We start from the raw sequence: 27,165 nt of genomic DNA on the forward strand, positions 1-27,165 counted from the left end.
ATCTAATAGAAATTGACTATACACTTTAAAATTTGCACTTAGGATGCTGGTGTGGTGGTCTGTTTTGCAACCATTTTAAAATATTGGGATTATTATGCTTTGCTTCCACAGCTGATCAATATATATGTGAAATAATTTGGCTAAAATGGGAGGCCACCAGGGTAAACTAGATTTGTGCTCTTCTTGGGGAAGCATATCTATAACTATACATGTCGAGATTTTAATTTTTTTTTCAGTTAAGGGAAACGGCTGGCAATTTTTCCAAAACAAAAGGACATTTTAATAAAATGTTCTGCCTTGCTGCATATTAAAAATATCATTGAATTTCTGTTCTCATGGGAAGGTTGGGTGGAAAATATTATCATATGCACAGTATATGCAGCACCACCCCACAAACCAAGTTATTTTTCTCAATGACAAGCCCAAATCAGCACATTTTGAAATAAAATTCTGTTGCCTTAAGGAGGTTCTTATGAATCCCATCCCATCCCCTGCCACAAGCATTCTTGAAAAGCTTTTGAAATTTTGCTGGCTCTCAGTTATCTAACTCATCAAATGTTTGACCTCCGCATCTCCCTTGAGAGAGCTGGAAATTACGGAGGCCCCCCAGTCACAACATGGCTGTGCAGAGGCAGAGGCAGAAGCAAAATGGTAATTGAGGAAGACAGAGTTTGGCACAATCATTTTATATTGACACCCTATCCCTCTTGGGAAATTTCTTTGCCAAAGTGATAAGCTCTACCTCTTTTTTAAACCAGAACCAGTGAAGGCGGTGAATGTCCTGTGTGAGTGTTTGGAGGTGGTTGCAGACGGATGGCGGCCAACAGATGGAGGTTGAATCCTGATATGACAGAAGTACTGTTTTGGGGGGAGAGGGGGTAGGCAGGTGTGGAGGACTCCCTGGTCCTGAATGGGGTAACTGTGCCCCTGAAGGACCAGGTGCGCAGCCTGGGAGTCATTTTGGACTCACAGCTGTCTATGCAGACGCAGGTTAATTCTGTGTCCAGGGCAGCTGTATACTAGCTCCATCTGGTACACAGGCTGAGACCCACCCTGCCCACGGACTGTCTTGCCAGAGTGGTGCATGCTCTAGTTATCTCCCACTTGGACTACTGCAATGCGCTCTACGTGGGGCTACCTTTGAAAGTGACCCAGAAACTACAACTAATCCAGAATGTGGCAGCATGGCTGGTGACTGGGAGAGGCCATCAAGACCATATAACCAGAGGTGGAGCAATGTGGGGGTGGTGGGGCGGTTTGCCCCGGATGTCATCCTGAGGGGGGTGACATTTGGTAGGCAGGCAGGAAGGGGAGAGGGCGGTTTCTCAGAGCCGCTGGCAAAGTGGCAAAGCTCCCCCCGGCTCACTGTAGGCTTTGGAGTTGGTGGGTGGGTGGACACAAAAAAATTCCACACTGGGTACCACCTGACTTTGCTACACCTCTGCATATAACACCGGTCCTGAAAGACCTACATTGGCTCCCGGTACATTTCTGAGCACAAATTCCAAGTGTTGGTGCTGACCTTTAAAGCCCTAAATGGCCTTGGCCCAGTATACATGAAGGAGCGTCTCCAACCCCATGGTTCTTCCCGGACACTGAGGGCCTTCTGGTGGTTCCCTCACTGCGAGAAGCCAAGTTACAGGGAACCAGGCAAAGAGCCTTCTCGGTAGTGGCACCTCCCCTGTGGAACGCCATCCCTTCAGATGTCAAGGAAATAAACAACTACCTGCCTTTTAGAAGACATCTGAAGGCAGCCCTGTTTAGGGAAGTTTTAAATGTTTGAAGTTTTATTCTGTTTTTAATATTCAGTTGGGAGTCACCCAGAGTGACTGGGGAAACCCAGCCAGACGGGCGGGGTATAAATATATCATCATCATCATCATCAGCGGTGGAGCTAGCCGCTCAGATACCTGGAGCAGCGCACATGCCATGCACCCGGGCGCAGAGTGATCTGCGTAATTTTGTCTTCCTTTCTCCTGGCCACCATCACTTGGCAAGTGGGGAGTTGCTGGTTCTGGCAGCTGTCCATTCAAAAGTCTACGGCGCAGCCAGAGGTGAAGGTGGGCGAGTGAGGAGGGAAGTGCACAGACTGTAGTGCTGAGTTCCACCTGAAGGTGGCTCAACATTTCAGAACCACAGAAAATATTATTAATTATTACAGTATTATTATATACCCTGCCCATCTGGCTGCAAACAGATTTAGCCTATTTTGCCTGGCTCACTTTCTTAGTAGTTTCAACACAGCATAGGACTCAGGGAGGAACATCCAGAGACCAAATCAGTTGCATTCAGACCCCACGGAAATTTCATGACAATTTTTTTTTGCTTTGGTTTCCAAGGGATGTCAGTGTAACTAATGGATGGTTGTTCTTACATTTTAGCAGATTAGTTCCCTGTATTCGGATTCGACTTTATGGACACCTTCCTGTGTTGCTCTGTAACATGCATCTCAGAGCCCAGTGATGTTCCACCAGCCTCTTGTAGGAATGTTTAGGAAAGTAAGAGAGGATATCTACTGATTAAATATTATCCCACCTCTCTCACGCTAGTCAGCAAGCAGCGGAACACATTCCGCTGCTCCTCCGCTCCTGCTGCATTGCAGCCTCCCTCCTCCTGCTGTCCGTCCCCTTCTCCCTCCTTCCCTCCCTCCCTCCGCGTCTGGTGCGCTGCACAATGGCGGCGGGGGGGGGCAGCCGCCGCGACTCCCAGGCTCCGGCAGAGGAGAGGCCGCGGCCTGTAAGAGCGGAGCAAGGAGGGAAGCTGGGGTGGTGGTGGAAGCGGAGGTTGCGAGCGAGTGGGGGCCTCCGGAGCATCGGCGCTCCACGGGGCGGGCTGCTCTGGGTCGCTCCCGGGCCGCTAGGCCTCGGGGCTTTCGTTGTAGTGGCGGCAGCAGCAGCGTGGCCTCCCTCCTCGGCCTCCCCTCTCCTCTGGAGCGCCGACGTTCTGATTCAACCGCCCCGCTTCAACTGCCGCCGCTGCTCCTGGCCCAATCTCTCTGCTCCAATCCCTGTGTCCGTGGGGCACATGCGCAGTAGCGCAAACCCAGAGACACAGGGACTGGACGCAGAGACACTTGGGTTTTATATATATATAGACACGACAGTCTTGATTGAAAGTGAGAGCAAAGTTTGCTGATATTCAGTCCACTGTAGTATTCTGAAGGCAGGTTTTATCTTGTGGTTACAGTAACATTTGTAGAGAAAAGAAGTCTGAGCTAGGCCTCGGACTTTCTACCTTGTCTGGGGCAACATCCCTCTGTGTGTCCACTCTGGGCAACAGGAAATAATGTATTTGACCGCTTCAGTGACCTCTCACGTCTGAGTGGTTCTACCAATGGGGCTCTGGGAGACTCAACTTACTGGAGCAATGTGGGAAGAAGCCATGGGGAATTTTGTCAAAGCGACCGCATCACAGGCCCGCATCAACTAGAAAGATTGATAGCTGTATCAGGGGTTCACAGGCAATGTCAAAGAAGTGACTCTCAGACTACAGCTTGACAATTGTGCTATGTAGTGGCATTTGCCCTTATTGTTCATAGATTTTTCAGTGCGTGACAAATATTTATAAATATTGAATGCATGTCCACCTGCCAAGCTCTCAGGGATCACTCATTCTGCCGTTGTTAATAATGACATACAAAATTGGACACTGAATAATTTATTGTGCTGTCTTCAGTACTAATTAACGACGCAACCAGGTTTTCCTGCATTAATCTTGAATTTGGATGAGAACTTAAGGAAGAGCCTTCTGGATCAGACCGATGCCTCCTCTCACCCAGCCTCCTGTTCTCAGGGTGGCCAGCCAGAGGTCTGAGGAACCATACACAAGAGCCCTCTCCCCCGCCCTGTGGTTTTCAGCAGCTGGTATCCAGAAGCGATGTGATCTAAACCACTGAGCCTCTTGGGCTTGCTGATCGGAAGGTCAGCGGTTCGAATCCCAACGATGGTGGTGAGCTCCTGTTGCTCTGTCCCAGCTCCTGCCAACCTAGCAGTTCGAAAGCACACCAGTGCAAGTAGATAAATAGGTGCCGCTGCAGTGGGAAGGTAAGTGGCATTTCCGTGCTCTCTGGTTTCCGTCACGGTGTCCTGTTGCGCCAGAAGCAGTTTAGTCATGCGGGCCACGTGACCTGGAAACCTGTCTGTGGACAAACGCCGGCTCCCTCAGCCTGAAAGCTAGATGAGCGCCGCAACCCCATAGTAGCCTTTCACTGGACTTAATCGTCCAGGGGTCCTTTACCTTTTACTGCCTTGGATTGTGGAGGCAGAGCATAGAGAGGAGATTCCCACCAAATCCACAGCCTGTTTTAAATTTGAAAAGGCCATTGGAGTTAAACCATGGTAGAAGGTAATCCTTTTTGTGCTACCAGATAGGCAATCCGGCGTAAAATCTGTGCAGATTTGGTTCTGTTTTTGCTAGCCACGAGTCCCAACCCTGACAAATGAAAATCTTACTCCGGCTTTGGAGATTCTGCATGGAATTGCCTACAGAGCTCTAGGGAAGGGCCTACTTTTGTGGAAGAGGGTGCACTTTGCATGCATCCCGTGCTTGTTCAAATGTTTGCTTGTCCCATTGCTCTCCCCCAGGAATGCCTGATATTTACTGCTGAACTGGAGCAAATGCCAATCAGGTTTAATGTGGTTTGATATTTGTTCCAATGTGGTCATAATGGAAAGCATGGAACAAGCAGAAATCTGCATGGACTCATGCTTTCTAGGAACGAGCCCTTCTTGGTAGCAATAGATACCTGTGCAGGAGCTGCTCCTAATGAGAGAAAATAATACTGGACTAAATGGACCAATTGTCCGATAGAGTAAAATATAATTTAGTGTCTTCAAATACTTCAAAGACTACTTCTGCAGCCCTAAGGGCTAAATATATAATTTTAAATTGTAATCTATGACTCTTGCTGCTGTGTGACCCTTGTTCCCTGCACTCCATCCCAGTCAGTGGTGGCAGTATTGCTGCAGCTCTTCCCAGCTGAAATCAGCATCAGTACCAAACCCTCCCCCCCCTGTTTGTGTGTTGCCATAGCAACGGTTGTCTTCGAAGATGCTATACAATGCACTGCTGCGAAACAGTATGTTTTGCACACTGCCACACTTACGACTCCGAACCAAAAACAAACCCCTGTGTCGAAATAAGAACCTATCACAACAATACAAACACAACCCGTAGGCTAATAGTTAGTAGAGAATATATAATAGAATAACGATATTCAAATTGTAGGAATAAGCCAAACAAAGATGCGCATGCGCGAGCGCCGAAACCTGGAAGTAACTCGTTCCAGTACTTCTGGGTTCAGCGGGAAGGTAAGTGGTATTTCCGAGTGCTGCTCTGGTTCACCAGAAGCGGCTTTGTCATGCTGGCCACATGACCCAGAAGCTGTACGCTGGCTCCCTTGGCCAATAAACCCCAGAGTCAGCCATGACTGGACCTAATGGTTAGGGGTCCCTTTACCTTTACCTAGCTCAGGTGATCACTCCAGCACATGTCTGCCATTGTGCTTCCTCTTTCCTTTTCTTTTTTCCTTTGCTTGCCAGTAGGTCTAGACCAAAGGTTCCCAAAGGTGTCACCTGGTGCTCTCTGAATGCCCAAGCAGGGTGTTTATTACTTATTGATTTCATGCTTGACTGTAAAATGAATAAATAAAAATCAGCACCCTCCCCCCACAAAGCAGCCTGTACTGTAGAATAGTCAACCACTTTTTTGAAAACATTAGAAGTCATGCATAAAAATTCTCCTCCCACGTCCTCCTGTGGGAATGTTTAGAAGTGTGGATGAGTATATATTATTTATATATATCATCCCAGCTTGTGTGAGCAAGCTCCAAACTTAGCAGAGTTACATTCCCTTTTAAAACACAGCAGAAAACGGTTGCATAGGCTTGCTAAAGCCTCTAAGAAATATATATTCCTGGTATATTCCCCTTCTTCCCTCTTAAAAGCAAAGACACAATACAGTACTGATTATTAGATATAAAAGAGTTTACTTACAGACATCCAAGAGTCACAGTACAGGCTCAAAGAGGCAGATAAGATTAGATAAATCTATTTACATGTGGTGAAGCTGCTTCCATAGGGGAACAGGCTTCACCTCTGCTTCTCTCAGCTGCAAGCTGAGAGAGAGCATCCTGCTTGTTCAAACGACGAGGCAAAATGGGAAGTCTTCTTTGGGATCTTGTTCCCAGGTAAGACCACACCTACTTCTGGTTCCTGTAACTCAGTCCAGGTAAACAGGAAGTTAAGCCTGGAGGACTGAGTTACCTTCATGTCCACTCTAGCAGTGTTGTGTTTGGCTGCTCTGTGTTTACATCCCACACCTCCCACCAGTTTTTTTTTCTCCCCCCCCCCATCATTCAGAAAACTCACATTTTCATATGTACATACATTTGTATGCTGTCTTTCCACAGTTCAAACCATGCTCAAGGTGGCTTGCAACATGAAAAATACTGTTACCTGCTACCCCAGTCTCTGCCAAACAGTAGCAAGATTCCAGGCGTCTCTTGGCACTTAACCAGGATTTGTGTTCCGTTGGAATGAGACACTGTGGAGTCTGTAGCGTCTTCAAGAAATGTGGATGGTTTACACATATTTACACCTGAGGTTTGATGGAGGGAGTGCAGAGCATTACACACCTAGTGTGTTTCTTGTTGCTCCCCTCATAGCTTTAGCAAACTTGGGTCGAGAGCAGAAGCCAGCCTTGGTTGCAACCCATTCTCTTCAAGCAGCCTCTTCAGTCCTTTTAATTCTTTTCCATTAATCATCACTGGCTCAATATATTCTCTTCCACCCTCCTGCTCAGCCTTCCAGACTTGCATTACTTTCGCTACAGGCTCCAAGGAACTCTCAGTCCCGCCTGAGCTCATATTCTGAGGTAATTCCTCTACCTCAGTTTGAGTTATTAATTTTACAGATTTACTAGATGTTGTTGTACTTTGCTTCTTAACCAGCAGGGGGCATTGTCCCTTCACATGACCTTCTTGGTCACAGAAAAAACAAACAATTTTTCTCTTCACATTTCTGTCTTCCCTGACAGGAATTTTCTCAGACTTGTCTTTTTTCTCACTATCTCTCCATTGCTTATCCTTGCGCCATGGTTTTGGACATATTCCCCCTGCTAAATCTCCCTCCAGTCCATCCACAAGCTCAGCTATCTCACTCACACTTGTTAGCCAGAACACAGGAATTTCTCCTCGCCTTCTGCCAAAGCTCTATTTTAAAAGGACGCATTATTTCCAGCGGGCACAGGGCATTATTTTCCTGTCACACTGGCAACCTCCCCCCTCCCAGCTTGCATCATCAAACACTGAAATCCTAAATCTGGTTTTTGTCTCAGTACTGGCACCTTTCTTTCCCAAATGTTGAAATGTGGCACTTACTCCCTTAACAACTTCATGGTAAGTACTGGCACCTTTTTTTCCTAAAAAAAGAGAGCACTGGTTGTAAACAATAAATGAAACATTACAAATGCAGAACCAAATCGAGCAATTTCCACATAAATAATAAGATCTAAAATAAAGATACGAAAAACCAACAGCCGCTTTCAACCAGGATAGTCCCACATCAAGAATTGCCAGTGTCCCTGTGAATAAGGAACTGGGATATATGTACCCATAAATAAGTTTGGGCTGTCTCTGCTTGCTATTGTATGGTTTTTGCATGCTCCAAATTGTACAGCCCAGCCACAAGGAGACTTTCCACTACAATATGACCTGGTACCATGTCTGGTCCAAAACTTCATTTTTGTTTTTGTTTTTTTTGGCATGATGCCCTCATGACTAAGGAACAGGGTCTGCACTCCAAAATAAGCTTTGGATCATCACAGATCATGCATCCCCTCCACCAAGGAGATTCTCCACCAAGGAGCAGTGGTACGACAGTACATTCTGAAGAGTAGGAAGTCTTCATGACAGCCATTATAGCCACACCCCTTCTAAGATCACAAAAGTGAATTTTTGACCAATGTAATAATTATGGCTTCAGTACCAACCCAGCTTCTATAAGTGACTTGGACTCAACATGTTATTTGGAAGGAATAGTCTCACAGAAGAAGATATGTAGCTTGTGGAGTAGCTAAATGTTAGCAGACCATGGAGCCTGAGCAAATCTGATTGGAATAATGGCTTACAGTTTCTGGAGTTCAAAGGCTTTATTTATGCAGTAACTATTTATAGGATGTGTGGAGGTGTGTGTCTCAACAAATTGGGAGAGAACAAAAAATTTGGCTCTGCTTTTAGGAGTGGCAACGACAAACAAATGCTGGCTAGATTGCTACACACAGACCCTCTAGTGGTTTAAAGAAACATATGCATTAACTACAAATTCAAGATAAGGGAATGTATTTGCTTTCCTCCTTTTTTCTAAGTGGAAGGGGGCCTGCTAGAAAAGATGATGTCCAAAAACAATGCTTTGCAGCAGAGCCACTCAGGGGAAATGGTCTCTGGACATCAGGAAGTGGCCGAACCAAAACTTATTTTGGGGGTACAGAAATATATAAACTTTATTCAGAGTTCTGATGCAGTGTCAAATAGGGAATTGGATTCAGGAATCTCTTTCAGTCTCCAGTTGTAGCAGTGAGGCTTGCAAAGCAGGGTGGTGTACAAATTTAATTCATTAAAAAAAACAACAATAGAAGTAGCAAATTATCTTTTTTCCTGTCACAAAAATAAATGTGATCTTTCTAGTTGTGGCTGTTGTGAGAGTGGTCTGTTTTTTTTAAAGAGGTATGTGGTCTGAGTGTGGCTCTTTCTATAGCTGTGTGCAAACTAGCCAGAACCTTAGTGTTGCCTGAGTGGTAAGTCCTGGCTGTAATTCATGAATCAATATTGCTATTTGAGTTCTCCTGCTTCCTGAGATGACGGCAGACCCATTGCAAGGTTTCCTCACAGAGTGAGTACCCTTCCAAATCCCACCCTCTGCACTGGACCTCAGTGTCTGGGCAGAACGATGGGGGTGGAGACGCCCCTTCAGGTATACTGGACCAAGGTTGTTAATGTGTCCGCAGTTACTAACATTAATGGGTTTTCTTAAGGGATGGTAATGAGGCTTGGCTGGCTATTGAGAGGACTTGCACACAAATCATTGAGAGACAGACATCATGTTGTTGTTTTATTTTGCAACAGCTCCATTCTTAAAAACTAAACAAAAACGCAAACAAATGGACCCCGGCAAGCACAATTTTGCTCATTGTGAAGCATGTTAACTAAGGCTGACAACAATTGTTTTTGTGGTCTTGCGCACTCCCAGAAAGGTGTTTCCTTTTGCTTTTTAATGCACACACAAGTACATAAATACCTGCCGCATAGCCAGATCATCATGCAGTCATGGAGAAGGAAGGTCTTGGGGCAAGGAGCCGCCGTACTGAGAACAGTTTTAGGCTGTGTGTACTCCATACATTTAATGCACATTTGAAGCACACAACTTCCTCCAAAGAATCCTGTAGTTTGCTAGGGGTGCTATAAATTCAGGGGCATCCTGCCCATAGAGACAAGTGGCGCAGGGTGCCAAGTTCTGGAGGGTGCCAGGGAAGAGGCGGAGGCTGGACACGGTGCCTCCTGGCATCAGCTCACTGTCCTCGCCCGCCTCCACCATTCTGCACTGAAGCAGTGCCATGCCTGGAGCCTCCACCTGCTGTCGCCACTGCAGCATGGGTGCCAGGGAAGAGGCGGAGGCTGGGCACAGTGCCTCCTGGCATTAGCTCGCCGCCCTCGCCAGCTTCGCTTGAAGCGGCACCATGCCCAGAGCCTCTGCTTCTTCCCTGCTGGAGGAGCCACCCTCCAGCGGCTGCCCACCTCCTCCAGCCCCGCAAAGCTGCCGGCAGCGGCGTAAGAAGGTTGGCAACTCTCGGAAATGGGGGGGGGGCCCACCGGCGCCGGAGGGATCTTTGCACCACGGCGCTGGATATACTCAAGACTTCCCTGTATAAACTGATACCTCCTTGCAATGGGCATTGAAATTTTTCATAGGGGAGCAGTTAGGGTGAGAGAACCAGCTTGCAAGGGCGATGGGGGGGGGCAGGCTGATGTCACACCTGTGAGCATTGTGCCTCCTTTCCTAAGCCAAATAGAAGTTTCCTGGGGTTTAGGAGGGAGGCACCAGGCCTCTGGTGGGATGATGGAGCCCTGCTGCCTCCTTCCTAAAGCTAGGCGGGCTTTGGGAAGATGGCAGGAGGGCTCCAGCATCCCGCCAGAGGCCTGGTGCCTCCTTCCTAAGACAGGCAGAAGCTTCCTGGGCTTTGGGAAGGGGGCACCAGGGGAACCTTTAGGGGACTAGGCTAGTCCCCCCTGTGATGCATGTGTCTTTAAGTGTGGAATCTCATTGTGTACACCTGAATCCTATTAGCTGGGATACAGGTATTTAAATTGTAATCTGTTCCCCTCTCATTCATTCTCTTTAGTGTTTTACTCCCTCCTTGTGGGGGATGTCGTCCCAGTGTATGATCTTTTAATAAACAATGGCTGCAGCTTAGTAAAGACTGCTTTGGTGCCGTTGTTTCCTCATTGCCGAAGTCCAGGGTTTCCTCAGAGACATTACATGGTGTCAGAAGAGGGATTCTTTTCTACCCCCGCCGTGTCCTCTTGTGCTCCAAGGAAACCTGGCAGAGAATTGGAGACGATGGGAGCAAGCTTTTCGTGTGTATTTGACGGCGTCTGGAGCTGACCGCTTTTCGGCAAAGAGGCAGGTTGCTGTTTTGTTGAATGGTTTGGGAGAAGCGGCGGTACAGATTTATGAGACATTTAGTTTTCCTGATGACGAAACACAGACTGTGGATGAGGTTCTGGAAGAATTTCAAAAGTACTGCACTCCACGAAAAAATGTGATATTTGAAAGGTATTCTTTTTGGAATCATCCTTGGAAGGTGGGGGACACTGTTGAACGCTTTGTAACTGAACTTAAATTAAGAGTTACAGGTGGGTAGCCGTGTTGGTCTGCCATAGTCGAAACAAAATAGGAAATTATTTCCAGTAGCACCTTAGAGACCAACTGAGTTTGTTCTAGGTATGAGCTTTCGTGTGCATGCACGAAATCTGAAGAAGTGTGCATGCACACGAAAGCTCATACCAAGAACAAACTCAGTTGGTCTCTAAGGTGCTACTTTCTATTTTGTTTAAATTAAGAGCTGGCAGATGTGAGTTTGGTTCGGCATTTAATGAGTTGGTCAGAGATAAGCATGTTTTTAGTGCACCGGAGAGGTTGCAGCAGAAGTTGTTAAAGGAGTCTGACCTTACTCTTGAAAAGGCTGTAGAGATTTGCCAAACAGAACAAATAACAGCAAACCAGCTCAGTGAGATGTCTACTATGGCGAAACAGTTTGATGAAACGGCAGAGATAAGAGAGAACTTCAAAGTCCCAGTACAGACTCTTGGGAATGAGAACTCCCGTGTGGGGCAGAGACAAGACTATGGTGGATATAAAGGATGTTTTCAGTGTGGGAGTACACATAAGTTTCAGAAGTGTCTGGCGTTAGGAAAAGTTTGTCATAAGTGTGGCAAGAAAAACCATTTTGCCAGGATGTGTAAGGCATTTGCAACTGGAGTCACTAAAGATCAAAGAAGGCGCCAAGTTCATGATATGGACTTACACAGCCTGTTTATAGGAGTACTATCTCAGGAAATGGACACTGTAGCTGTACAGCCTCCAGGACATTTTTTTGAGAGGGTTAAAAGTGCAATTTAAGCTTGACACTGGAGCTGAGGCAAATGTTCTCCCAGTTGAAATATATGACAAGGTCCCAGGGCAGAAGAGTCTGGTCAAGACAAAGACAACATTGATGGCCTATGGAGGGACACGAATAGTGCCGTTGGGCACAATTGCTCTTGAGACCAGCACCACTAAAAGGAGTCTGGAACTGTTATTTTATGTTACTGATATATCAACCACTCCACTATTGGGAAGGGTGGCTGGCTTGTGAGGCTTTGAATTTGGCATGTAGAGTTGATAATGTGCAACAACTTGAATTGGTGTCAAAAGAGCAGTTAGTGACAATGTTGCCAAGTTTGTAATCCTGTTTCCTTTTGCATCAGAGATTCTGGGAGATAACTAGAGCATGATCCTGAGTTAAACAGAAAAAACATGTGGCATGGTGGGTAGGAGTTTCCTCCCTGGGAGATAAGGAAAGGAGTTATTATTACTGAAATGTCAGTCCAAATACTGAGCAATGAGGAAAACCCCTCCAAAGGGATGTGCATTCAAGAACTCCTTTCAGGGTGCCGGTCAGATTTTTACAGTTTCAGTAGAAGTCCTGAGGTGGTTTCGGGAGGAAACATTTGATGGAATGAACACACAAGAAGAAAAACATATTTGGGTGTTTTTAATGAAATGGGTGTTCCTAAAAATAATTCAAATTCTTTCTCTTTGTTTGCAAAGAAAACCCACTTTTGAAAAGCATAAATAAGTCCCCTAAGGGACCACAAAAATATATGGAGTTGCTATTTTCAAAAGAGAACTGAGATATTGGAGTATACTCTTTGCCTTAAAATATGAAGTGAGAAGGCTTTACTAAATTTATTTTTGATACAGGTAGGTAGCCGTGTTGGTCTGCCGTAGTCGAAACAAAATAAAAAAATTCCTTCTTCAGATACCTGAAGAAGTGTGCATGCACACGAAAGCTCATACCAATAACAAACTTAGTTGGTCTCTAAGGTGCTACTGGAATAAATTTATTTTTGCCACTGTGTTATTGTAAAATGGAGAAGAATCTGCCAACCTCCAAGTATTGTTGGGTTCAGCCGCAGTCAGCATGACTAGTGATGAGAGATTATGGGAATCAATAATCTATTGATTGCCTATAATTTTTGAGAATCCTTGGAGAATAGGTGAAGACTGGAGGTGGGCAAATGTTGTCTGCAAAATCTTCAAAAAGGAAAAAGAAGACCCAGGTAACTACTAACTGGTGAGCTTGACATGGATTCCAGGAAAGGTCCTTTAATAGTGATAGTTATGCACTTAGAAAAGTATGCTGTGATTATCAGCATGGGTTTCTTAAAAACAAGTCGTGCCAGATGAATCTCATTTCATTTCTTTTCTTTTTATTGAATTACAAGCTTGGTGGATCAGGGGAATTGTGTGGATATAGTGTATTTTGATTTCAGTAAAGTTTTTGACATGATATTCTTGTGAGGAAGCTGGTAAAATGTGGGCTCTATAACTCTTAGGTGGATTTGTAGCTGGTTGACTGATCAAACCCAAAGAGTACTCATGGTTCCTCGTCTTCCTGCGGCAAAGTGTCAAGTGGTGTGCTGCAGGGTTCTGTCCTGGGCCTGTTGTTGTCCAACATCATTATCCAACTTGGATGAAGGAAAAGAGGGGGGTGGTGCTCATCAAATTTGCAGATGGCACCAAACTGGGAGGGGTAGCTAATTTTCACGGGGGGAAATCACTTCAGTTGTAATCATGAACAGCAATTTACGTTGCCACTTCATATTTATTTCACTCCTTAATTATTAATCAAGTCATTAATTCATTTGGTTTGTTTGTTTGTTTGCTTGCAGCTCATTTTGGTTTTCCTTCAAGTTCAAAACTCTGTAGTGAGTAGACGATGTGGAAAGTGCCTACCTGCATACTGAAATTAATCAAGTTGACTTCATACTACAAACTCTGGGCTGTGTGCATCATCATCTTTAATTTCATGTCCTTCATCTCAATCATGTTCTACTGGAGAATCACGCAGGATGCCCAAGACAAGAGACAGCACTACAGTTCGCCTACAGAGGTTAAGTGTCCTCCTCTTCCCACGCCTTCATCCAGATGGCCTCCTTCATCACACAAAGACATATACTTTGTAGAAACATCGGAACGAACTAATCCAAACTTCCTGTTTATGTGTTCTGTGGAATCAGCAGCCAGGGTTCACCCTGAGTCCAGAATCATTGTTCTTATGAAGGGTTTAGCAAGCTACAATAAGACTTTGCCCAAACATGTGGCCTTCTCCTTGCTTAGCTGTTTCCCCAACATTGAATTCAAACATTTGGACTTGATTAACCTTTTCTCTAACACCCCCCTCGCTGGCTGGTATTCAGTGGCTCAGCAGAGGTGGGAGCCTTATTTCTTGCCCATCCTTTCTGATGCGTGCCGAATCACCATCATGTGGAAACTTGGTGGCATCTATTTGGACACAGACTTCATAGTCCTCAAGAACTTAAATAACCTCACCAATGTGCTTGGTGCGCAGTCCAAATATACACTTAATGGTGCCTTTCTCTCGTTTGAGTCCAAACACAAGTTTATAGAGCTTTGCATGCAGGACTTTGTGGTGGACTACAACCGCTGGATCTGGGGGCACCAGGGCCCACAGCTCTTGACACGCATTTTTAAGAGGTGGTGCTCTATCCGTAGCCTCCGAAGCAGCAAAAGCTGCAAGGGTGTTACTGCTGTCCCACGAGATGCCTTTTATCCCATTCGCTGGCAGGATTGGAGGAAGTATTTTGAAGCAATTAACGCTTCCGAACTTCCCGCACTCTTTAGAAACACCTATGCAGTGCATGTCTGGAATAAGAAAAGTCAAGGGACACAACTTGCGATCACCTCTAAAACCTTACTAGCTCAGCTGCAATCCCACTATTGCCCTTCCACATACACGCTCATGAAGGTCTCATTCTGAAAGGGCAGGGCCTAGCAGCAGCCTGCTGTTGATACAAACGCAAATCGGCCACGCTGTTCAGCCACGGCAGGTAATCATCGCCATTGTCTATCACCATTTGACAATGTTAGCCCCAAGGAGCAGCAGAGTTGCTGGCTCAACGTTTCAAAGAGCAGCTGAATGGCTGTGAGTTCCAGCAGGCTTGGGAGTTCAGAAAAGAATGCTTTTATGATGGCCAAATAAGATGTATTCAAACTTTTGAGTTATGTTGGGACTCTTCCTTATTCTGACCATGAAACAAACATGCATATATATATATTTTAAAAAGGGCTAGGTGCCAGCAGGATACGACACTGAAACCATGACTGCAGGCTTTTGCAATTTAAAGATGGGAATAGATTCAGGCCGGAATTACATGTGCATTGCATACATTTTCACGATCGCTTCTGAACCTTTCTTGCCTCAGTTAATGTGCCTTACCTCACTGAAATTTGCATTTACTTGGCTTTGGTATGCGAAGCTGCTCAACTCATAATGCTCAGCTACATTATGAAGTTAGCTGAACTTGCTTTGCATTTTTTTTCACCCATGCCCCACATGTAAACAAAGCACCCCCTTTACTCCTTGGTGCCTTGAATGCGTCTGTCTTAAGCATGCCAGATGTCTGTACTAAGAAGAACTCTGGTACCCTGAAAAACTACCTTTCCCAGGATTCCTGGAGAGGAGATGCTGCTGCCAGGAGCAAAGTTTAAGATTCCGGGGAAGGAAGGAGAGACTAAGAAGGGCATCTCAGAGAGACTTCCAATGAGAAATCTCCAACTCCACTGCTGCCACATAAGTGGGAAGCAAAGAGGACAGTGGAGTGGGGAATGGCACAAAGTTCAAAGTTTGGAACTGAGCTTTCCTCTCCTCAAAACCATTTTTCTGAAAAAGCTCGGTTTTCACAGGACAATTCTGAACAGAGCAAGAGGCTCTGCCACCATTCACATGCCACACCTGTTCGTTCTTCAAATGCCACCAGACTACCTTCTATTAGTGCAGGAGGCAGCACTATCTCAGATGGCGGGACAGGCTTCTCTGTGGTATATGGATCACTCATTGAGCCTCTGGGTCACAAGCGACTAACCTTTTTCAAGCTGGGCTTCCGGTCCTGCCAGCCTTAATGGAGGCAGCCCCCACGATAGCAGGGGATTGCTGGCGAACGAAAAACAAGGATGACGGAGGGCAGATCATCCTTGCAGATTCCCCGCCCCCCATGTCTAGGTTTGTCATTGCTTTTCTCCCAAGAAGCAGGCGTCTTCTAATTTCATGACTGCTGTCACCATCTGCAGTGATCATGGAACCCAAGAAAGTAAAATCTCTCACTGCCTCCATTTCTTCCCCTTCTATTTGCCAGGAGGTGATGGGACCAGTGGCCATGATCTTAGCTTTTTTGATGTTGAGCTTCAGACCATATTTTGCGCTCTCCTCTTTCACCCTCATTAAAAGGTTCTTTAATTCCTTCTCACTTTATGCCATCAAGGTTGTCCGTTTGACTGAATCCTTAATTGGCTTTAAAGTACCGATGTGTGATGGAAAAGGGTTGCAACAACATACTGCTGAATATACCAGCTATGTGGATCAAAGGTTTAAATTGAGATAAGATTTTCTTTAGCGTGAAAGTTGGTTGGGGAGAGGGAACCCCACAGTTTGTTTATTCTAAGCTTCTTTTGTATATTTATGATTCAGCAACCCTCTCCGGAATATAAGATAAAAAGATATTTACAAGTGAGGAAGGGACGTTGGAGTAATATTCATATTAACAAGCAAAGATGGAAACTGCGTATGATATGAAATGAAGAAAGGATGGGGAGGGGAAGCTCAAGTATGACTGTGTTGGAAAGTCAGATAAATTCCCGTCACCTCCGTTTAAAAACAACAGATAAGAAAAAAGAGATTGAGATTTGTGAGTGCTACTGACGGAATGTAATCTAAGTTAAAGTTTAATTACGCCACAAATCTCTTGCTGGAAACAAAAGAATTTGGGGACTGTGATAATACTACAGAGATTCTGGGAGTTGGAAAGGAGTATTAAATCTTCAGCACATTCGAAAACTGCCCACCTTTTCCCCGGCTTAGGGGGAAATGGCGGAGATCTGTGACATGTTTTACTAGTGAGACAGAAAGTTTTCTAGCAACCTGTAGCCTGTTCTGAGACATCGAAGCAAAGGGGTGGAGAGATAAGACTTCTGAGAAACTTCGAGATTCAGTTCCACCCGAAGCCACAATGGGAGAAAACAACAGCTAGGAAGCGAAAGAGAGAAAACCACATATGGACAGAAGAAATCTCCATGGATGTACCAGTTTTTACACGCAGGGCAGAATAAAGATAACCGTTTAGAGTTCCTCACTTGAAGCTTTATAAATTTATATATTGTAACATCACGAATGGAAGTCATTAATTACGTAGCTGTTGACTAAGGGATTATTATTATAACTGAAATGTAACTGATATTAATTAAGATTATGGAACGCAGTGATATAAGATCGAAAATGCACCCAAACCACCATGTGGGGAGCCACTTTAACTAAAATGTATTAATTGGAAGTTGATTCGCACTTTGATAATTGTATAATTTGGGAATTAATTGTTATAATTTGGCTATTATTGGGAATATTTGGAAAACTAATTTAAAAAGTTTTTTTTTTAAAAAGATACCTTTTTTCAAGCTGAGGACCACACACAGGCTTATGATCAACCGTTCCTGGGCCACATGTCAAACTGGGTGTGACCAAAGCTTAAAAGTGGCCACGGTGAAAACTGCATTTCTCAAGATGTTTGCTATTTGAAATATTATTATTTTTTATCATTCATAACTAAATTCAGTTTGATAAAAATAAAATAAAAATAAGGAAATTTTTTTGGGAGGGTCATGGCAAAGATGGGTTCACCAAAAAAAAAAAATGGCATTGCAGAAGAGAACCTATAGGAGAAGCCATTAAAATGTTTTTAAAAATAAAATATATACATTTACTTACTTAATTATTTTGGATGGCAAGTTTTTACTGTGGCTGCGGGGGATAGAACCATATATTTTGGAGGATTGACATGACTTGTGGACCATGGTTAGCTTCTCCTGCACTAGGCAATGTCAGAAAATCGGATGCAATCCCGGAATGACATGAGGGTGGCAGTCTCACAGCAAGTACCATTTTCTGACGTTTGTATATGTAATTCCCCTTTCTGTATTACTTGTGCACACATTTCCACTGCTGTTTCCTCCATGCCCCCAGGGGCGTAGCTAGGTAAATTGGTACCCGGGGCAAAATTTTTTTGTCAACCCCCCCCCTGCCCCCAATTCATGGGAAGGTCAGGTGGTACCCGGTGTGGAAAATTTCTTGTCAACCCCCCCATTGACCCCCCCCCGCAAAAATGGTTTTACATTATTTCATATTTTCTTACAAAGGAATAATAACAAGTAATAAAAAAACTTTTATTTATATCCCGCCCTCCCCGGCCAAAGTCGGGCTCAGGGTGGCTAACATCAGATACATAACATTGGTATAAAATCAAACAATAATTAAATTACCTCCTAAAAACATCTCAGAATCAAATTAAAGTCTAATTAGAGGGCTTTCCACAGGGTTAGGGTTGGGAACGGTAAGTGTTCTCTGAACTGAAATTTCAGCCTTCATGACATAGGAAAACAGCCAAGTGAACAGCTATTTTGGTGGAGGGTCAAGATATTAACCGATATGCATGAAATTTCATATATAGCTATATAATCCCTAGTATAGTAAGATAAGACCTTTGGAGCAGGCATTTAAAAAAAAATAATTTCTTGCTAATTTGTCACCCCCTCCATTATGGAACCCAGGGTGGCCCGCCCCCCTCGCCCCCCCCTTGCTACGCCCCTGCATGCCCCCCTCTGCAATTTCTGATGGAAAAGGCATGGACAAGGGAAAGCCTTCCGAGTTTAAGCAATGCCTTTGTGAAGAAGAAAAGGAAGTAGTCCTGTTGTTGCGTGCTGGCTGCATGCATTTTGAAGAAAGAATTAACGGGCCAGTGCAAAGTTACAACATTTCCCCAAACACATCTGTTCAAAAAGGCAAGACTTTGCCTCGAACTTTTCAGTTTTACTGGAGACTTGAGAAAGGGGGAACAGAATAAAAATGAGTGCCGTGGCCGTGGAAGAACTGGGTGAGTGGCCGCTGCCTGTTGAAACAATCAAAGAGACATATATGAATAAGTTAAAATGCCAGGAAGCCATTCCCAAAGGCTTACAACTCTATTTCAGAAAGAAAGAAAAGCAGCAGGCAAAGAAATGCTCTTCAAATGGAAGGTCACAGGTGACACCAAAAAGTAGGTAGGTTCGATTACAAATGTAAATGCATTGCGGTCCCACTCGCTGTGTTGTAAACAAAAACTGCTCCTTTTCCCTTATGGGGTATCCAAGAGCCCATATAGCAGGGGTCCCCAAAGTAAGGCCCGGGGGCCGGCCCAATCGCCTTCTAAATCTGGCCCACGGACGGTCTGGGAATCAGCATGTTTTTACATGAGTAGAATGTGTGCTTTTATTTAAAATGCATCTCTGGGTTATTTGTGGGGCCTGCCTGGTGTTTTTACATGAGTAGAATGTGTGCTTTTATTTAAAATGCATCTCTGGGTTATTTGTGGAGCCTAGGAATTTGTTCATTCCCCCCCCCCCACAAAATATAGTCCAGGTCCCCCACAAGGTCTGAGGGACAGTGGACTGAAAAAGTTTGCTGCCCCCTGGCATATAGAGTCCTTTTGTAGGTTCTCTGTTGGTAGGAGAAAATAACGGAGGCAAACCAGAGAATATTGAGAAGCAAAGCAGCTAGTAAGCCTGATCTTTATTAAAGCTGTTGCAGCAGGGTGCTCTCCCCAACACACAGGAGGGGGGGACTCTGAGCCATGGGCGCAAGCCCTGCTGTCCAAGACCATCCCCAGAAACATCATCATACATACATCACAGAAGGGGTGTGGCCCAAGACCAGCCCCATAATACATCAAGGGAGCCGGCATACAGCTTCCAGGTCATGTGGCCAGCATGACTAAGCCGCTTCTGGTGAACCAGAGCAGTGCATGGAAACGCCATTTACCTTCCCGCCGGAGCGTTACCTATTTATCTACTTGTACTTTGACGTGCTTTCGAACTGCTAGGTGGGCAGGAGCTGAGACCGAGCAATGGGAGCTCACCCCGTCGGCGGGGATTCAAACCGCCGACCTTCTGATCAGCAAGCCCTAGGCTCTGTGGTTTAACCCACAGTGCCACCCGCGTTGTCTTAAATGTGCCCTTAAGACAGGATTTGTGAAAATCTCTCTCTCTCACACACACACACACACTCTCAATATGTGTGTGTGTGTGTGTGTGTGTGAGAGAGAGAGAGAGAGAGAGAGAGAGAGAGAGAGAGAGTATAATAAATGCTCATAAATGTACCAAGCAAACACATACAAATATGTAAACCGCATGTCTGAAACCCACAGAAAAGTCCTGAAACCATTTTCTCTCTCCCAAAATGACCTCAAATATTTCTCTGCAAGGTCGAAGGAAATGGGAAATCTCCCCATTGTCTCTTTCACAAATCCTCTCTTAAGGGCACATTTAAGACAACGCAGGTGGCGCTGTGGGTTAAACCACTGAGCCTAGGGCTTGCTGTTCAGAAGGTCGGCAGTTTGAATCCCCACCGACGGGGTGAGCTCCTGTTGTTCGGTCCCTGCTCCTGCCCACCTAGCAGTTCGAAAGCACGTCAAAGTGCAAGTAGATAAATAGTAGGGTAGGTTTAAAATTAGCCACAGCTTTACTGATTCCAGATGTAGGTAGGTTTTGGCTTAGGGCATGTATCTCTCCCAGCCTCCCGCTGGAGGGCTGAAACTTGGCAGGGCCGGTCTTGGGATCTACACAGATGGCCCTCCCATACTGCTGGAGGAAGCTCCATGGCCCATCTACCATTCGCCTTGGCTATTGGACAGACATTTCCAACTAGACCCCTCCAACAGGGTACCCCTGTGATCGCACTGTTCTGAGGTGGGGGTGAGGTGGTACCCTGCCAGATGTTAGAGTGACTAAAGGATTTCACCTAATGCCTTATCTTTTTTAAGATTTTCAGTTTCAATAATAATTTTAAAATCATTTTAACATCTCAAAACTCGACTTCTCTCCCCATCTTTCTGCAGTTCCTTTTTTTTTTTATATCTTTTCTGCATATTCCAAATTAACTTGATTTACTCATTTATTAAATTAAGTTAATCTGGAGCTGCAGGTTATTACAATGTTCTTATCTGTTTACAATTATTTTGTAAATATTCAATAAAACATTTCCATTCTTTTGTAAAAAAAAGTTTGTTGTCTTGATTTCTTACTTTCCGAGTAAGTTTCACCAATTCTGCATATTCCATAAGTTTTTGTATCCATTCTTCTTTTCTTGAGAGTTCTTCTTCTTCTTTCCATTTTTCACCCAATGCCATATCCGCCAAAGTTGTGACTATTGCTACGAGGAAGGCAAAATGTGCGAACGAGGCCAGTCTGTCTGTAGGAAAAGTCCTTTCCACATGACCAGTTGGGGATTTCCCAACTGCTGGCCACCTGGTCAGACATTGCTCCCTGGGGGCTGGGGGCCTGATGTGACCGGCTGCAATTCCTATCTACTCTGGGTACACAGCCATTTTCCTGCAGTTTATAAATCCTGCTCCATGCGCATTTAGACTGTGTGCCTCTCTTTCAGTTACACTCTTAACAGGCAGATAAAGCATGTTTAAGCCTAAGTGGCATTGCTGAAATCTGTCTTGGGTAATCAATCGTTTCCTACAAGCTGTACTGGGAAGTGTTATCAGATAAAATGCAGGTGCACTGACTCCAAGAACAACAAGGTAGCTGGAGTAAAATGGGGAATGAAGAGTCGGCTTCCTGGAGGTGGGGCTTCCATATCTGATTTGACAGTGTTCAAGAAGCTGCTCAGGTTTCTGCCTTACAGTGTCGCCAGGGTCTTAGAATCAGCTCTCACCGTTGTTATCTGATGCTCTGCTATTGTGAAATGTCTTTAAAGAGTAACGTGATGCTTAGCAAAGAAAAAATGAGAGCAAAGTTTAGGATTGTAAGATGGCTGGTTTAAAGCATATCAGTTTCCTTTTGATATTTTTGGTCACCAGATTTGACTTCACTCCTAAGCTGCAAACAGTTTCTGCATCTGTTGACACCCAAGTGCAATTAAAATTGGTATTTTAATTTCTCTCTTTCTCAAGAAGTGGCAACCTTAGGAAGAAAGATGAGTGCAACGGCAAGAAGAATTTGGGAAGATTTTGAAATGAGAAAAGAGGGGGGAGTGATAGTTACTAGACCAAAGGATCCCTGGTCAGTTTCAACTACGGTGGTACCTTGGTTCTTGAACTTAATCCGTTCCGGGAGTCCATTCGGCTCCTGAAACTGTTTGAAAACCAAGGCGTGGCTTCCGAATGGCTGCAAGAGCTTCCTGCACTCAAGCAGAACTGCTTTGGACGTTTGGCTTCCGAAAAACGTTCGCAAACACTTACTTCCAGGTTTGCAGTGCTTGGGAGCTGATTTGTTTGGCAACTAAGCCATTCGGGAACCAAGGTTTGACTGTATTGTGCTCTGGAGAGTAGCACCCAAACCAATGGACTGAAGTTACAAGAAAAGAGATTGGATGGTTATCAGTAAAGGATGCTTTAGCTGAGATTCCTACATGTGGTTGGACTGAATTACCCTCCCATCTCTACAATTCTATGATTCCATAGGATGATCACTGCAGATGGTGACAGCAGTCACAAAATTAAAAGATGCCTGCTTCTTGGGAGAAAAGCATTGACAAACCTAGACAGCATCTTAAAAAGCAGAGACATCACCTTGCCGACAAAGGTCCGTATAGTTAAAGCTATGGTTTTCCCAGTAGTGATGTATGGAAGTGAGAGCTGGACCATAAAGAAGGCTGATCGCCGAAGAATTGATGTTTTGAATTATGGTGCTGGAGGAAACTCTTGAGAGTCCCATGGACTGCAAAAAGATCAAACTTATCCATCCTTAAAGAAATCAGCAGTGAGTGCTCACTGGAAGGGCAGATGCTGAAGTTGAGGCTCCAATACTGTGGCCACCTCATGAAAAGAGAAGACTCCCTGGAAAAGACCCTGATGTTGGGAAAGATGGAGGGCACAAGGAGAAGTGGATGACAGAGGACGAGGTGGTTGGACAGTGTTCTCGAAGCGACTGGCATGAGTTTGGCCAAACTGCGGGAGGCAGTGGAGGATAGGGGTGCCTGGCGTGCTCTGGTCCATGGGGTCACGAAGAGTTGGACACGACTTAACAACAGCAACAACAATGACCTTGCTATGTCGTTGTGGGTTGTCTGTTCTTGGGACAGGGGGCCCGGTAGGAATTTTTACATTTGGCTGATTGGCTGGTGCCACTTGGGTTTCGCCTGCCGCGTAGCAAATCATCACAACTTTGTAAGGTTTGGCAGTTAGGCATTGGTTCAAGGTGGAGTGGAGTGGAGGTTGTCACACCTGCCCCTCCCAATGCGTGATCGGGTATTCTGTTAAAGGAATCCAGGTCCTCGCCATGCTTTTCTCCGATCCCCTTCCAGGGGTTAGGGCATGGGTAGGCAAACTAAGGCCGGGGGGGGGCGGATCTGGCCCCATTGCCTTCTAAATCCAGCCCGCGGATGGTCCTGGAATCAGTGTGTTTTTACATGAGTAGAATGTGTCCTTTTATTTTATTTAAAATGCACCTCTGGGTTATTTGTGGGGCATAGGAATTGGTTCACCCCCCCATATAGTCCAGCCCCCCACAAGGTCTGAGGGACAGTGGACCGCCCCCCTGCTGAAAAAGTTTGCTGACCCCTGGGTTAGGGCTTCTCCAATGCGTGTCAGGTGTAAACCAGGGAGACCAGGACAGGGCCCCGTTTCGGCATGGATGCCTTCTTCAGCTGGCAATATCAAATAGTATTAAATAGCACAGAGTACATCAAGTTTCAAAATTGAACATTTTAAACAACATCAAACGAGTTATGTAAGGTTTTAAACAGAATTATAAAGTATCATTCACTAAAGGTCATAATTCAACAACATCAGATAAATTATTATTACAGGAAGTTTTAAGCACGAGACTTTAAAACTTCCTGTAATAATAATTTATCTGATGTTGTTGAATTATGACCTTTAGTGAATGATACTTTATAATTCTGTTTAAAACCTTACATAACTCGTTTGATGTTGTTTAAAATGTTCAATTTTGAAACTTGATGTACTCTGTGCTATTTAATACTATTTGATATTGCCAGCTGAAGAAGGCATCCATGCCGAAACGGGGCCCTGTCCTGGTCTCCCTGGTTTACACCTGACACGCATTGGAGAAGCCCTGACAGCCATCTCTAAAAGACTTTAAAGAAAACTTTCATATGAAACTATTTGTTGTTTAAGACTGTAACTCTTTACAGAATTGATAATACGTTTGGAATTACTTATGAGTAAACGCATGTTTTTTTGTTAAAACTTTGGCCAGAGTTCTTATTTGGATTCATTACAATTTATTTGGCAATAAGAACTCCAACTTCTTTCACGACCCCTGGGTTAGGGCCACGCCAGAGCATTTTGGGGTGAGGTTGCATCTGTGGTTGGACCAACGCTCCCCCAGGATGTTTACCCTTACTGACTTCTGCGGGTGTCCAGTTGTCAGTGCTGGTGTAGGTGCAGCTAGTCAAACCAATGCGTAAACAAACCACTCACATTCTGTAAGTGACCAAAATTATGCCAACAACCTTAAACTAATATTGGTGTCAACTGTGTCTTTCTTTGGGAGGTCTTGTGGGGGGCTTCACACACAATAAAATGTTATGCGTAAGAAAATAATAATGGAGTACCCCTTTTCAGGCTTGACTGACAAAGTTGGATGTAGGGACAAGGAAATGATTCAGTGTTCCCCTTCAAAATGCAACAACTATGGGTTTGTCACAACTAGCATAGATCAGAAAATGCAAGTTCTTTTTTAAGGCAGAGGAACAGAAATAAAGAACAAGATGGTGCTGTGTCAGGGAGCTTAATTTAGAACACACACTAAGAGAATTAATAGGGTAGATGCTGCGCCCCTTTAGACCTTATAACATATCTAAAAAACAGTGACAGTTCCCATTTGTTTTGGACCTGGGCAAAAAGCCATCAAAACGTTTTTGTGGTGAGCAACGCACAAGGTATCTCAGCAGGACAAAAACGGGCCCCCATTCCATTGAGCAGCTGCTGATCTCAAAATATAATATAAATATACCACATTGCTCACATTTACACGATTGTTGGCCCCCCTTTAAACAATTCTAAAAGGTTGGAGAAGCAGAACTTCTCTTTGCAGGAGCTATGCTGGTTCTTCCTCAGAGATGCTTGTTCTTCTAGATCTTTAATAATCCAGAAATTTACCTGGTAAAAGCGAGTCATTTTGGATTCACAGCTGTCCATGGAGGTGCAGGTTAATTCTGTGTCCAGAGTGGCTGTCTACCAGGTAAGCTGGCAGATACCCTCCTTTGTTTCACCAGAGTGGTGCAGGCCAGACCCTCCAAGTGTCCCTATTTTCCAGGGGTGTCCCTGATTTAGAGAAGCCGCCCCAGTTTCTGATTTGATCCCAGAATGTCCCGCTTTTCCTTAGGATGTCCGTATTTTCATTGGAGAAAAGCTGGAGTGTATGGAGCTATCTGACCCCTGGGCTGTCTGAAGGCAATCCTGTATAGGGAAGGTTTTTTTTATATATAAAAAAAGCTTAATGCTTTGATGTTGGGAAAGATGGAGGGCACAAGGAGAAGGGGACGACAGAGGATGAGATGGTTGGACACAGTGTTCTCGAAGCGACTAGCATGAGTTTGGCCAAACTGCGGGAGGCAGTGAAAGATAGGGGTGCCTGGCGTGCTTTGGTTCATGGGGTCACGAAGAGTCGGACACGTCTGAACAACAAATATATGTTGAAAGCTACCCAGAGTGGCTTGGGCAACTCAGTAAGATATGTGGGGTATAAATAGTAAAATTATCAGTATAGAATGGGACACCCCTATTTTCACTAGAGAAATGTTTGAGGGTATGGCATGCTCTGGTTATCTCCCGCTTGAACTACAACAATGCACTCTACGTGGGGCTACTTTTGAAGGTGACTCGGAAACTACAACTAATCCAGAATGTGGCAGCTAGACTGGTGACTGGGAGCAGCCGCTGGGACCACATAACACCAGACCTGAAAGGCACTGGTTCCCAGTACATTTCCGAGCCTAATTCAAAGTGTTGGTGCTGGCCTTTAAAGCCCTAAACGGCCTTGGTCCAGTATACCTGAAGGAGCGTCTCCACCCCCATCGTTCAGCCCAGACACCGAGGTCCAGCTCCGAGGGTCTTCTGCTGGTTCCCTCACTGCGAGAGGGAACCAGGCAGAGGGCTTTCTTGGCAGTGGAACCCTCCCTGTGAAACGCCCTCCCGTCAGATGTCAAGGAAATAAACAACTATCTGACTTTTAGAAGACATCTGAAGGAAGCCCTGTATCAGGAGGTTTTTAATGTTTGAGGTTTTACTATGTTTTTATATGTACTATAAGCTGGCCAGAGTGTTTGGGGAAACCCAGTCAGATGGGTGGGGGCATAGTAGCAGTAATAATAATTCAGAAAGGAAGGTATCAGTTTTGATGTTTTGTCATTTTTTGTAGAAAAGCAACAATTTTGAATTTTTGTTCTTTAAGAAACTGGAGCATATGCCATCTGGACCTGGTGACTTCTTTTTTTTAATATAAATTACTTGCTTTATTAGGGTAAGATAAGATTTCTTTATTGTCATTGTATAAGTGCAATGAAATTGGATGCCATCCCATAAAAACAAAACAAAACAAAATAAGTGGAGTAGTTCTTTTCCAAGTTTACTTGTAGCTGGTGTACTTGGTGATGACAGAAGCAGGCACACAACAGTCTGGATCTCCCGGGAAGGGATAGTGGATTGCTTGTTGTAATGGGCTAGGCGGAAAGACTCAGCAGCGATGCGCTCGAAGATGTTGCTGACAAAGGAGTTCATGATGCTCATGGACTTGGGCGTGATGCCCTTGTCCGGGTGGACCTGCTTGAGCACCTTGTAGACATAGATGTGCCCGAAGATGTCGCTGACGAAGGAGTTTTTAGATATAGACGGAGTAGCTTTCCTTCCTGCTCTTCTTGCGTTTCTTGTTGCCCTTCTTCTGGGTCTTGGTGAAGCCTTCTTTGACTCCTTCTTAGGCACGGGAACGGACCAGGACAGGGCCCCGTTTCGGCATGGACACCTTCTTCAGCTTGTTTTATATGATAGAAGTGTACGAAATGTATATGCTGTCTATTTCTTTGATTCCTAAAGAGGATATAGCGTCTTAGAAGAAGTTTTCCTGTGTTTTCTGGCGTTTCCTCTATCATATAAAACAAGCTGAAGAAGGCGTCCATGCCGAAACGGGGCCCTGTCCTGGTATCCCTGGTTTACATCTGACACGCATCGGAGAAGCTCTGACATCAATTTCTAAAAGACTCTTAAGGAAAATTTCCAATATGAAACTACTTTTGATTTAAGACTGTAATTCTTTACAGAATTGATATTACATT

General features: G+C 44.8%; 1 protein-coding gene and 1 pseudogene across 2 annotated transcripts in view; one reads left to right on the forward strand and one right to left on the reverse strand.

Annotated features, from left to right (window-relative positions):
* A4GALT (alpha 1,4-galactosyltransferase (P blood group)) overlaps positions 1 to 14,845 on the forward strand; it is a 36,753-nt gene extending 21,908 nt beyond the window's left edge. Inside the window, exon 2 of one of the 2 annotated variants that reach the window (XM_033148339.1) lies at positions 13,490 to 14,845. In XM_033148339.1, the coding sequence (XP_033004230.1) occupies positions 13,537 to 14,598 (1,062 nt within the window). In that variant the 5' untranslated portion in view covers positions 13,490 to 13,536 and the 3' untranslated portion in view covers positions 14,599 to 14,845. The remainder of the gene's footprint in view (positions 1 to 13,489) is intronic. The other variant, XM_033148338.1, reaches the window with a different exon arrangement.
* Positions 14,846 to 24,862: 10,017 nt separating this feature from the next.
* On the reverse strand, positions 24,863 to 26,845 carry LOC117046231 (annotated as a pseudogene).
* Positions 26,846 to 27,165: the final 320 nt, after the last annotated feature.

Source organism: Lacerta agilis, chromosome 5 (assembly GCF_009819535.1).
Source record: "Lacerta agilis isolate rLacAgi1 chromosome 5, rLacAgi1.pri, whole genome shotgun sequence".
In the NCBI taxonomy this organism is placed as follows: Eukaryota; Metazoa; Chordata; class Lepidosauria; order Squamata; family Lacertidae; genus Lacerta; species Lacerta agilis.